This window comes from Malurus melanocephalus, unplaced genomic scaffold (genome assembly GCF_030028575.1).
Source record: "Malurus melanocephalus ecotype Western Australia unplaced genomic scaffold, MMel_1.1 scaffold_393, whole genome shotgun sequence".
NCBI classification, from domain to species: Eukaryota; Metazoa; Chordata; class Aves; order Passeriformes; family Maluridae; genus Malurus; species Malurus melanocephalus.
In genome coordinates this window covers 242,003-255,380 of record NW_026623625.1, presented here as the reverse complement: position 1 = coordinate 255,380, position 13,378 = coordinate 242,003, and the positions used below count along the sequence as shown (strand labels likewise).

Here is a 13,378-nt window from a genome sequence, read left to right as displayed (position 1 = left end):
GCTCGGCCGCCGGTGAGTGCGGGGACGGGGGGACGGCGGGGGGGACACGGACACGCAGCAGCAGCAGCAGCAGCAGCCGCACACATCCACGGCAACTTCGGGATGCGCGCCGGGCACTCGCGGACACGCAGCACCCACGGACACCCGCTGGCACCGGGAACACACCGGCAGGCACCGGGAACACACCGGCAAGCACGGACACAAACCCGCTCCTGCAGACACCGAGCACACGCAGGGACACCCGAACACACACACAGATACACACCCACACAGGCACACTCCTGTGCGCATCCAGTGTGCACGGATGTTCACACACAACACACACTCGTGTGCAAACCCACACACAGGCGCATGCATCCTCACATCACCAAAAACCCAGGAGCTGGACACAACTGTCCAATCCCAGCACTTTTTTGGTTCCCAGAGGGTTGGTGCGAGGAGTGGCCTTGCAGCTCGTCCCCACTCAGGATTTGATGTAGACAGYGGAGAGAGGAGAAGAAATTATCCCGATAGATCCTGGAGTCCGGGAKCAGGAGGGCCTGTGGGCACAAAGGGCTCAGCTCTGTGGTGTGGAGGGGTCAGCAACCACAGCTGGACCCACAGCTCCATCTCACCTCTAGGTGGGTTTGGAACCTTGTTCACGAAATCAAGGAGATGTGTGTATTGCAAGATAAAGAGTAGGGGAGATGGGGGTGGGGGTAAAAAAGCTGGAGGTAAGAGTGATGCCAGCTGGGACTACAGCTGGGAACTTCATTACTTGCRGGCCAAGTGATGTGGGCCTGTGGAACGGGAGATGGGATCTGTGTAACTTGGGATGACCACTGGATAACTTGGACCATGCCTGGGAGTAGGAAGGACTTGGCAGCCCCCTGGACTCGGTCCATCCCTTCCCTCCATGCTGGCAGGGATTTTTCAAAGGAACAGCAGGGAAGGTGCCAAATTCAGAAAGAATTTGGTCCTAATTCCCTGGAAATCCCAGTCTACATATTTTTTTTCCTCTCCTTCCTTTTCTCTTAACCATGAAAATTTGCAAGGTGCTTGGCCACAGCCTGCATCCTCGGGTGCCCTGCCATCCCACTCCAATTCCCAGAGACAGGAATTCTCTTAGAAAATCCCCCTGAGCCCCTCACTCCTCCCCTTCCTTCAAGYGAGCAAAGAGCTGCCATCAGAAATCCACTTGCCGTTTAAATTTAGATGTCTGCATTATCTCGAATTTGGATTTATTAATTATTTGCATCTGGTTCCTATCAAAAAAGTTGAGCAATGCAGATGTCTCGATTTTGGAATTAGCATGGGGGAGAAACACCAAATTTGTGGCATTCTCATTGTCTCCTTAAATAATGGCCCGTCAGACACAGCCGGGAATTACCATCTCGATCCCATCGCAGGGGGCTGACATGTCAGAGTTAAACATCATCCAGGTTGTGTGAGCTCCTCACCATGGGTGACTGCAGCTCATTTCCCAGCCATGGAGATTAGTCTAATTAGCAGAGCAAATCTGGGTAAGGCAAGCTCTGGTAATTAGTAATCAGTGGGATGTTTCCACACACTTTCTTTGCCTGAGGGGTAGGGAGGTGTTTAGAGCATGGCCCTGTTTTTTGGGAGCAGGGAGGAGTTTGGAGAAGTCAAGGTGAATGGAACTGGAGCTAYGGGTGGCACTGGTGGCTCTCACTCCTCACATCCCATTTGTTCATCAGGACCTTCTCTCCCGGGGTTAAGCACAGGGTGGTGAATTAAGGGGAGATCTGTACATCCCCAAACCACCCCAGCACYGTCTTTCCCTGAGGTGCTTGGGGGAGATGGTTTTGTGTTAACRCCTCCTCCATCCCATCCTTCACCTGGGGAAACTGAGGTCACCACTGCTGCTGAGAGAGGAATAAGGGGCACTTCTGACCTTTGGGTTGTCACTCGTGGGATCTTCCGTGCTGCAGCAAAGGTGAGAATGTGACAACCCCAGTGAGACTCCCAGTCCAGGACCAGAAGGTGATTCCCTCTGGGAAGCAGGATAATCCTTCTTATGCTGCAGTAATTAGCGTTACTGAGTTTATGTTGAAGCTYCTATGAGGGAACTTAATTAATTATGGTTGATTAATGGGTGTCCCCAGCTAAAGCTGGAACTGGAGACACAGATTTTGTCACCACACTAGGAACATGCTGGTACCAGGTTCACAGAGGGAGGTTTTATCCCTTTGGATGAGTACAGAGAAAGCTGGACTGGGAGCTGACAGTGGGTGCTGAGGTGGTGACAGTGTTTGCTCCATCTGGGAGACCCCCAGGAAAATGTCTGACAGGTTTATCTCTTGTTCCCTCCCTCCGGAGAACCTTCATGTGTAACCAAGGAGGGGAATTTGAAGTGAACTCAGAAAACCAGGAAAGGAGGAGGCACCAGGCAGGTGGGGATATGGGGCTCAGCCCATCCCGAGTATCCAGCACGAGGGATACACCGTACACTGGGATCACTGCTGCTCCCCTGCTGCCTTTGGTCTCCTCCAGCTGGGGTGGGAGGTGGGATGGGGAAGGAGCTGGTGCCTGGGTGCTGCTCCTGTGGTCCCCTCCTGTCCCCTCCACCCCCTGAGCATGGTGTTGGAAGTTGGGCTGAAAAGGAGTTATTTTTAAGCATCACATCTTGGCACAGACTGCCATTCCCATTCTCCATACCTTCCTGGAGAACCCGGGGGGCTCCAGCAGYTTGGCACAGCATCACACCCAGGAGGTCTTGGCTGCCTGGGTCGCCTTTCCTTGTGGAGAGGGATTTGGGCAAGCACAGCCACCATGGCTTGGATGTCACAGGGTCCCCAGGATTTGTATGAGGCAGAGTGGGCTGGGCTGTGCTCACTGCTTTGGGGCTTTGCCCATCACTGTGGCCTTTAGACACCCTGCAGGCTTTGCTGGCTGATTCAGCAGTGAATTACAAAATCAGTTTACTCCCAAAATCAGGAGAGCATCTTTAAAGTCACAGCGTTTTAGAAAAAGGAAAACTGAGGTGTTTTCTATTTGTAGGGTTTTTTCTTGGGTGCTCATTACAGCCTTGGCTGCTCTTGTGCTACTTGGCAGGGTGATGCCCTGCAGAGGACCCACAGGATGGGATCCTGCATCTGGGATGGGATCCTGGGTTCCAGAATGGGATCATGCCCTAGGGTTGGGCATCGCAGCCTGGGAATGGGGCATGACAATGGGAGCACTCTCCTTGGGGAGGTGCTGGATTTTAATTCCCTGCTGTGTGGTAGAGGTTGTCCCACAGTGAAACCCTTTCCAGGTGTGAGCCAGGGAAAAAAAAAGCTCTGGAAGGACAACTAGCAAGAGGGATAAACCTGCAAGGGGAAGGCCCTCAGAGATCCTTGCACTTGACCCTTTTCCATTTGACATTTCTTCATCTCTGCAGCCCATCACTGAGCTGAGTAACACCTCTTATGGCACACTGGCACAGCCCCTCATSCCTCATCCAGAGGAAGATTTGAGGCCAATTCTGCTTTTTGATAACCTTTGAGGCTGCAAATTCAAGCTGGTGGCATGGTCATGGCAGGGGCAGAGCATCCCAGGTGCCCCTGGGGGATGTGAGGATCCACCTGCAAGAGGGACCCTTTCCAAATTCTGCTTTGCTGCCATCCAGCTCCACTGCTGTCRGATGTGTTGGGATTTAGTGTCAAATTTTAGGAGCATCGGTCTGTGAAGGCGGCAGGAGAGGATTGAGGTGGGAGGGTGGAGCCAGCAATGTGCCTTCATTATGGGGGGGATTAGAGAAATATTTGGGTTTATTTTAATGCCAGGCTTATTGCAGGGATTGGGAGCTTAACCTGGCAGCAGAAAAGCGCTCATGCCACTCCAGAACAACATTTACAGTTCCATACTGTCATTCCTTCCCACTGGGAATCAAAACCTCAAAGCTGTTCCTGGTGAGCCGTGGGTACCTCCAGGCTGGAGRGARGTGGSCAGGAATGCCAAACCACTGCCTGTCCCCACCGGGGACTGGGCTGTCCCCTTGCCCTGGCAGCACCCCTGGGACCCTGTTCCTGCACTCCAAAGCTGTGTCTGACACTGCTGCTCCAACATGGCATTAATCCATATTTGCAGGAGTGTCGGCGGCTGCGGGGTGCAGGAGGGGATGGCAGCGCTGGGTTTTGTATTTTTTTTTTTTTTAATTTTTTTTTAAAGGGTTATATAACCTTGGGGATTCTATTAATAAAAATAATGGTTTTGAACTCTGGGAACAGCCAGCCCCAGCAATGAGCAAGGAAATGCTTCAAGTTCAGAAGACAGCAATGGGGAGATAAGGGACAGGCACTCTGGGCAGGAATAGTGGCCAGGGCTGCAGAGGGGACAGAGGGGATTCCCTGTCTGCAGGCAGACTGGTGGCATCTGCCTGTCCCTCCTGCCAGCACCTCCATTCCTGTGCCCAAGGAAAAGGAGAGGAGGTGAGAAGGGGGTTGTTTCAGCCCCAGCATGATGTGGACCCTGTGGATGTGGGGAGGGTGGGCACTCTCATCCTCCTGCACCCATTGCTAAGCAGCCAGCTCCCTGAGATGAACCCTGGGCTGTATCCAGGGCAAAAGTGTAGCAAGAGCAGCCTGGCACAGCCCAGGTGAACATCACCAGGACCCAAAGGATTGCCCTGGRTGGGATCCAGGGAATACTGGTGGTCCTCACAGGCAGAATTTGGGAGGTGCTCGTGGTTCTTCACAGGCAGGACCGCAGGGATGCTTGTTGTCCCTTTGGGATGCTCTTTGTTCCCACAGGTGAAACCTGAGGGTTGCTCTTGGTCCCTGTGGGCCCTGGCCTTGGTTCCATAGGGTGGGTTAGAGAGGAGAACAGCAGAATTGGTGTTAAAGAGGCATGGCTGAGGCTCTGGAATAAAACAGGATCCCTGGTGTGTGTTCAGTGCGRCTTCATGGTTATGAGCAGTGGAGGGTTCATGTCCAAGTTCATGCCCATCAGTATTCAGGAGCTTCCTCCTATAATGCAGGGGGTCATTCTCTTTTTAATCCTCAAGTAGCAGGCAAGACATTTACAGGTTTTGCTATAAAAATTAAGAGTGGTTGAAGCTAAGATGGCTATTAGAGAAATACCTAAATCAGGGCATTTGGAGGCAAAACCCCCACAGTCTTTGGGATGTGTTCAAGTCTCCAGTTGTTTCCCTTTAGTACCAGAATATTTAAAACCTCATTTTTCCATTCAGGATGAACATTGCTTTGGATTTATTGTGTTTCCCCCTTTGCCATGTGGGATTATCAACTTATTTTCCAGAAAGCCTTAACACCCCACTCAGCAGTGGCCTGGGGTTTGGGCTGGTTTGTTTAGGATTTTATTTCTTTCCCCTTTAAATCTCCCTTACTCGAGTTGTCACAGCTTGACAGCCTTGTGCCAGGAACAAGCTGTCATCCTGGAACTCATATCTTTAATTCCTTCCCTCTGATGCTAATAACACCTTAAGATGATTAACTAGGAAAAAAAAAAAAAAAAACCACCATAGTATTTTTCTGCTGTTTGGATGCTGGTCACTGAGTCTCAACACTTCATGCATCTTGGGGAGTAAAACTGGAGGGGTCACCCCTCTCTTCCTGCAGGGTTCTCTGTGGGTTCAGTTTCTGGATTTGAATTGCTGAATATCCATGATTTCATGCTGTCCAAATGCTTTTCTTGACAGTTTAATTTGCAGTGTGGTGACAAGCCCCCTCCCACGTCATCCCTTGGCTGGGGGCCACGCTGCAATTCTCCCTGGGATGTTCCTCTGGGAAAAGCCTGGGCAGCATTCCCGTGCTGGCAGTGCCAGGAGACACTGGAAAGGTCATGGCCACTCCATCCTGCCCCCCAGCCCCATGGCCACCATGGCTGGGCATGCAGCACCGTGCTGTGAGACATGGATTCCTGTCAACATGAGCTTCTTTATATTTTTTAAAAGATGTTTTTGGTCYGGGACATGTTCAAGGCCTGTTTTAGCTTCCCTGTGTCACTGTGGGGCTCCACTTACCCCAGGCACAATAGTGCCAACCAAGCTGATGCTTCCTGCCAGGTTGGTCATCAGCTGTGCTTGGCAGCAGCTTCCACACCTTTTTGCTCATCTAGGAAATCAAGTTCTGGGTAAAATGACACACCATGCACCGTAAATCCCTATAAATCTCTGGATGTAGAGTTTTGTGTTGGTGTGTCTGCAGGTAGGATCCTGCGGGTGAACTGAGCAGGGGAAATAGGAGACAGCAGAAAACTGCGAAAAAGACCTCTTTTGGCTTAAATTCTCCACGGGTTGGTGGGTCCTGCAGTCTGATGAGTGGGCTGATGTTGGTTTAGGTTTTTAGRTCGTGCTTGGAACACTAACAGGGCCCTGGGTGGTGTGGCTGTATCAGACCTTATCATTTGAGTTACTGGGTGCCTCAGTTTCACCAGCAGATGAAAAAATAGCCTATTCCCTTTCTGCTGTTGTGGCAGACTGGGGGGTGGCACTTTCTGCAGGTGTCACAGAACTGGGGTGACCCAGGACAGGACCCTTGGGCCCTGATGCCAGTGATGGCTCCATGRTGGATGTGACACCACTGTCCTCGTTTCCTGCACAGCCCAGGGGTTTGAAGGGATGAGTTTGGGGACTTTGGGATTGTGGTTGGAAGGGGCTCCTCAGCCCTTCACTGCTCCTGAGTGGGGASAGAGAACTAACTTGAGGAAAGAGGGGAGCAATGGGGCAGAGCAAAGCTGCTGCTYCCTGTCTGGTGTAACCTGCAGGCTCGGTGTCCTTGTGCTCTCGGAATCCCCCGCTCTTGGTATCCCTGTGCCCTCCCCATTCCTGGCATCTCCAAGCTCCCGTGTCCCTGTGATCCCCATGCCCCAGCACCCTGGGCACATGGACTCCCAGGRACGCCTGCTCACCTTTTTCTCCTCCCATCTGCAGGAATTGTGGCTGAGCCAGAGACGATGACTGTGGAGAGCAGTGAACCCAACGGCCCCATGCGGGAGCTGGAGCAGGGGGGGCCCAAGGCACCGGTGCCCCCTGCCCCTCCACGGCGCCGTGGCCGCCGCCTGCGGCGCAAAGCCCCGGCAGAGCCCTCGGTCAAGGGGCAGCTCCGCATGCGCTCGCCAGCGGGAGCCTTCATCATGGTGGGCRTCTCAGTGGTCCTGGTGGGCATGACCATTGCCGTGGTGGGCTACTGGCCCCAYCGGGGACATGGGGGCACCGAGGCCAGCGCAGAGAACACCAGTGTGGCGGGGGACATGAGGAGGGAGGTGGCAGCTGGGCGCCACGTGCCCCACAGCGAGAAGCTGAAGCTGATCGGTCCCGTCATCATGGGCATTGGGCTCTTCATCTTCATCTGTGCCAACACGATGCTGTACGAGAACAGGGACATGGAGACACGGCGGCTGATGCAGAAGGGGCTCTACGGCCTGGCAGCGGGGCTGCCTGAGGGGCCTGGCCCCGAGGATGGGCACTGCCAGCACGGAGACAGCCAGTCCATCCCCAAGGCCAACGCCGAGTGCGTGGAGGGCTGCTACCAGGTGGACCTGTCCTGCCAGCCCTGCCCAGGCTCTGGCAGCAAGTGGTCCGACTGCTACGGCCCCAACCGGCTCCAGAGCATGGCTGAGTTCCTGCAGCACCCAGCAGCTTCCCCTGCAGCCTCTCTCCACAGCCTCCGCTCCACTGAGGCCAACCTGAGCCWCCCGTGCCGTGCCAGAGCCGAGTCCCTGCTGTCCTCGGCCGCTGGCGCCTTGGCACTGCCCGTCATCAAGCTCAACAACTGCTTGCTGGGTGCAGCAGCACGGGGGGCTGGGAGGGCAGAGAGGGGCCCTGCTGAGCATCCCCCCAAAACACCACAGCCCTGCCAGGCTCCACTTTCCATCGGCAGCAGCACTGCGCCCTGCAGCACGGATGGTGGCGGTCACGGTGGCCACATAGTCATCAACATGGAYGGTGGCTGTCCCGGCATGGAGTCGCTGGTGGAGCTCAACCCCAGCGTGCACCTCCACACCCCAGGGCACTCCAAATCCCTGGACCTTGGCCAGCCAGGGGTGCTGCTAGTGGCCCCCATCAAGGACCGTAAGAACCGGAGCTGGCCCCGGCTGGACCACGTCAGCCTGGTGGGCTATGCCAAACTGGAAAGTACTGGCGAGTCCTCGGACCGGCTGCTGGAGCCCAGCGAGCCCCCGAGCCGGGGCGACCCCCGACCCAGCTCCTGGGTGGTGGGGATGGAGCAGGGTACACGGGTCTGACATCCCCAATGCCCTCGGGTACTCTAACAACATCCCAGCCCTTCATCCTGGCCCCCAGCACCCACCAGCAACCCCAAAACCCCACTCCCCAAAACTCCAGGAGGGGTTTGGGAGTGGCATTTTAAGCCAATGCCAAGAGGAAGGTCCTGACTCGAGGAGGACTTGTTTAGGGTGGGATGTCCTTCCCCAATGGATGCCCTTGGCCTTACAAACCCTTCTCCTGGTGGCTTTTTCAGAGGAGTCCCCTCTTTGAGACCCCACACAAATTGTGGGATGGGGACKTGGGGGCCGGTGAAGCCCCACCAGCCCCCACTGAACTTTCTTTCAGCGGGGTGGGGGAATGCTTTGAGGGGTGGTGTCCTCTTTTCCAGCCTCAACCCACCAGAAAATTTGCTTGGACAGAGCACGTAAGCCCAACAGGGTTATTAAATATTATCTGGATGCCATGCGGTGCTGCCTTGCCTCATCCTATTGCCTGTGGGATGGGAGGGGAGCACCTGCAGCASTTGGTCCAGAGGGTCTGTGAGACCTTGTGCCCCCACCAGGCTCCACTGGGGAAGGGATGATCCATAAGCAGCTGCTCAGCATTCACAAGATGACGTGATAAGCTCAAGGTTTGGGGATTTTATGGAGAAAAGGGATGTAAAAGGTGCCAAGGGAGTTGGAGGCAGTGAGCGAGGTGCTGCTGCCCACCTGGGGTGCAGAATTCGAGAGCCTCTCTGTGGATCTGGGTTTGTTTGTGCTGGGTTTTGGTGCAATGAAGAATGCAGGTAGTGGCAGGAGGGAGGGGCAGAGAGGTGGGTGAGTGTCGGTGCTGACTTTGCCAGGTCCTGTTTGGTGTYGTTGCGATATTTGATGCCTGTTGGATACAGACAGCATCTGTATGGGATGAGGCCAGAGAGGTGGCCTTGGCACTGGGGTGGATTCCTGGAGAAAAGGGAGTTGGGGGTTCATCCCATGCCATCCTACTCCTTCCAGCTCTCTGTCGGGCAGGAGGAGCTCTGGGATGCCACGAGTGTGTAAGGATGGAGTGATAGACGAGCACAGCTCTGCTCTCCACCAACTCAGGAGGCTTCAAAATGGCCATGGCAGCTTGGTTGGGTCTTTGCCTTTTGCTTTCCCAAAACAAGGGCTTGTTGGGATGGCTGAAATATGTTTCATCTGTATGAAATGTTTGGGGRATTTTATTCCTGTCTCTGCTTCTCMACGCTGGTTGGAAGTGAACRCAGAGTGTCAGACCTTGCAAAGTCTTTCTTTGGACTCCAGATCAAAACATCTCAGCAAAATCATTTGGAAATTACCTTTCCACTACCAGCCCCCTCTTTTCTTGAAAAGCAACCCCCACAGTGTTTTGTGGGGTTTTTTTCTGCTTTACAAGGAAAAGCTATGTCTGTTTCCAATGCCAGCCCTCCCAGAGAGGCTGGGTACAGCATCCCCCTGTGCAGGGAACAGAGATGGGACTGACAGCTGCASTTTGGGGCCAGTTGCATCCCAAAGAATTCGCTGGGAGTGATACCAGCCCAAGCTCAGCTATTTATTTGGCTGCTTAATCTCAACATTATTTAGGCACTGATTCAATGCAATAAACAGCAACAAGAAAAAGTCACCRTCAGGGTCMGCCCTGGAGCAGCATCCCAGGGGAAGTGTCAGGAGGTTGTTTTTGTCTGAAAGTAACTTTTTCCCTGGACTTAACCAGCTGCAGCCAGAGCTGATGGCAGGCACTGAGCCATGCTTTGGGAACTGGCAACAAGCAATTGGAGCCCAAAATGCCACAAGGAGCTGCACCAGAAGCTATTGGGGGCTTTTGTTTTAGTTTTTCCCCTTCATTTTCTGGCTGAGCCTCAGTCCAACCCTAGAAAGTGGCTGAATCACAGGGGAGCCTACCTGGACTATGTGCCTGCACCAGCATTGTCCTCCTGCCCCATCCCCATTCCCARCTCAGCAGCATCCTCCAGGGAGGCATTTCTGACTCACACAGGGATTGTTTCAAAATGCAAAGCTGCTTATTAATTAATCTGGCAAGGTGAGAAGACCTGTGCCTTCTCCACGGAGAGGAACATCTGTGCATCCCTCACCTTCAGCTCCACCTGTGGACACCATTTCCAGAGTATCTGTGGGATATTAACAGTGCAGGTTTTAGCAGATGTATGCTGTCCTCACAGTGTGCTAGGAATAAACTGGGCAGGTRTGGGGCTGGCTTAGAAACAGAAATTGAAAGTAAAAATATACACCCTGGATGGATCCTTCCATTGACTGCTTTGCTGTGGAGCTGTGAAGGGGAACAATTCTGGAAGCTCTTGAGATCTCACACTGTGAAGAGCARTGATTGGTGGTACCTTCTGTTCTGCTCAGGAACAGGCTGGATACACTATGCATTAAATACCCAGCTGTTGGCACCCCCAGGGTATCCCACCCMAGGAGGTGGCCACTGCAAGAAGAGATTCCTGCCAAAAGAAGGAGGATTTAATCAAAAACGCCAGCAAAAAAAAATTGGGGGGTTGTCCCCAGCATCAATGTCCAGGCTGACGAGGACCAACCCTGGGGATCCAATGAGAAGAACATGGAGGTTGGAGAGACGAAGGGCCCCACTTTCTGCAGTTAACCCCCAGCACAAAGGCACTCTCAGCTGCTGCATGGCTACAGGACAGCTTAGTGTGGACCAAAACCTGATAAAATGTGAAAAAGGTGTTGAGGGAACCATTGCCACAGGCTGTGTGTGGGAGATGAGCCCTGGGGAGGTGCAGATCCTGCTGGTGGCTGTGAGAAGTTCTCTCATGCCCAGGGACACCCCAGTAGTGCCAGCGTGTCTCTGAATTTGCTGCTGGGACAGCTCTGTCCCCAGGGAACACAATAACCACACCCTGAGCCACCCATGGTACTGCTCAGCCCTCGGCTGGTTTGAGCCTTCTCTCTTTTTCTCCGTCTCCTCCTCCTCTCCCCACAGTGAAGCAGGTCACAGCCATCAATCTGTTTGGCCAGAGAGCCCTTCCAGAAGATTTAAACTCTGTGGGGAGGCGAGGGCTCTGCTCCCAGCGTGCACTTGYAGTACAGCCAGGAATGAGTGATCCTGGCCATGAATCTGCCGAGGTGTTGGAAAGATGAAGTGTTGGAGACAGTGTGACCTCTGCTGGGTGACAGTGTGGCTTTTGTCCTTCATGGTTAAAGATGGGTGGGGGTGATGGGTGTGGGGTGCTCCCCAGGGCTGTAACACCATGGGATCTTTTGMCAGGGGGCTGATTTTTGTTGCTTTRTTTTTGAAAAGGGCAATAGTGTGATACTAAATGCCTCTTGGCATTAATGACCCAGAACTGAGCCAAAGGCACATATCCTAGTGTTTCCCAGTATCCAAAGGAGCAGGCATGGAGCTGGGATGGGGCAGGAGCTGAGGTGAGTTTGGGAGTAGTTGCTTAATTTTTTTTTCTTCTTTTTCTGTGGATTTGGGGGTGTCTCGTACAGGCTCCCTGCCACCCCAGGCTCTGCACATTAATCCTRCTACAGAAATGGCCTGAGCAATGTAGGATGGATGCCTTTGGGGCTCTTCCTGGGTCCACAGAGTCCCCTCAGTGTTGTCCACATGCCATGTGATGTGTCCAGACAGCCAAGTGCTGCTATGGGGCTGGAGCCCATCAGGGCCACTGCCTGTGCTGGGAGCAAAAAGCAAAGGACATCCATGGATCTGTAGGAGTCCTGCAGTGGTGCTTCACTGGGGGGTCAAGGATGCAACAGGGATGAATCCAAGGCCACTGACCCAGCTACYGTGGGACCTGAGGTCACTTCCACTTCTGCTTTTGGTGCTTTTTTGTGCCTTAGTTTAACCAGTGATGGAGCTCAGAGCTGAGCTCCGTGTGTCCAGCCTGGTCCATTGCCAAAATAATTCCTGCCTTTCAATGTCGTTTATCTCAGATCCTGGGATGAACAGCCCCAGGTCCTCCCACCTGGAAGGGATGGAGTCACCCTGCTGCTGTCTGGCTCCCACAGCAATTCCCCCTGGAGCCCTGAGAGCAGCCCATATCCTCCRGGAACATGACTGACTGCTGAGCCCCCAAAACGGGAAAAGCAGCCTAAAAATAGCCTGGGCTGGAACAAGCTGGAGATTGAATGGGAGCTTTCTCCTCCTGATGTGACGGCTGCTCCTCCGGGTTGAATTCTGGGATGGAGACCTGAGGAAGGACCAGAGATGGGTGRCAAAGGGAAGCAACTTTTGTGGCTTCTTCCCAAAGGATGGGACCTCCTCCAAGACAGAGTCACTGCCTTTGGTGTGGGATCTGGAGCCTGGAGCTGGTGTGGGACCACCCAGGAGCCTGCTGGGAGCTGCTGCCTCCTGTGCAGCTGGGACAAGGGCTTGGGGTTTYATTTATTTGCATCTGGATTGCCATGGTGCTTGTTTGCCTAATGTTTTCCCTTGCTTGTAGCCAGGCACAATGCCAGAGGCGATGTTGTCACATCCCCTCCTGTGAAGGGGGTAAAGTGAGGGGCTCTGGCTGTGAGGGGGATAAAGACACCCTGGGCAGAGGACACCCACCCAGAGGGGCTGGAATGGAGGGAGCTTTAAAGAAAAGCCTTTCCAGTATCCTGGGATGGCCCCAGACTGAGTGCAGAATCACAGCTGAGCATCCAGGTGGGTGTTTGCTGTCCATGTGCCTATACCCTGGGGAAATGAGCTGAGGACACTTTTCCCCTGGGTATTTTGGATGGGGTTCCAGTGTCCCCTGTGCTGGGGTGTCCCTTCACTGGCCATGACAAACATTCCTGCCCAGTAAAGTCCCATGGTTTGGGTGCATGGGCAATGTGGGACATATCCCTGGTGCTGCTGATGTCCCTGCAGTGTGCCCAGGACAGAGATGTGCCAGAAGCCCCTTGGCAACCATCATCCACCCCAGGTTCCTTCCCCATTGGAGTCCCAAGGCTGCTGCTGATGTTTCTGCCAAAATGCACTGGTGCAGTCCAGCACAACCCCATATTGTTGGTGGAGCTGGTAGCTATGGGACAGWCTAGGACCCACAGGAACCTGACAGAGCTTGGAGCTGCTCCCCTGGTGATGCTCAACAGCACCAAGAGTGAGAGCAGGTGATGATGCCTTGGTTACTGAGCAGRGGCTGAYACCCCAAAGTGCAGCTYAGCAAAGGGATGAAGCCATTTCTTGGTTGGTTGTCCCCAAATGTGACATTTTTGGGCCTGTGACCCATCATAG

At 53.8% G+C, this 13,378-nt stretch overlaps 1 protein-coding gene across 1 annotated transcript; it reads left to right on the top strand.

The window, feature by feature from the left end:
* Window positions 1-6,809: 6,809 nt before the first annotated feature.
* TMEM200B (transmembrane protein 200B) lies at window positions 6,810-9,214 on the top strand. Its single transcript, XM_057379210.1, has one exon. The coding sequence runs from the start codon at window positions 6,898-6,900 to the stop codon at window positions 8,185-8,187; it is 1,290 nt and encodes a 429-aa protein (XP_057235193.1). The 5' UTR covers window positions 6,810-6,897; the 3' UTR covers window positions 8,188-9,214.
* The last annotated feature ends 4,164 nt before the right edge of the window (window positions 9,215-13,378 follow it).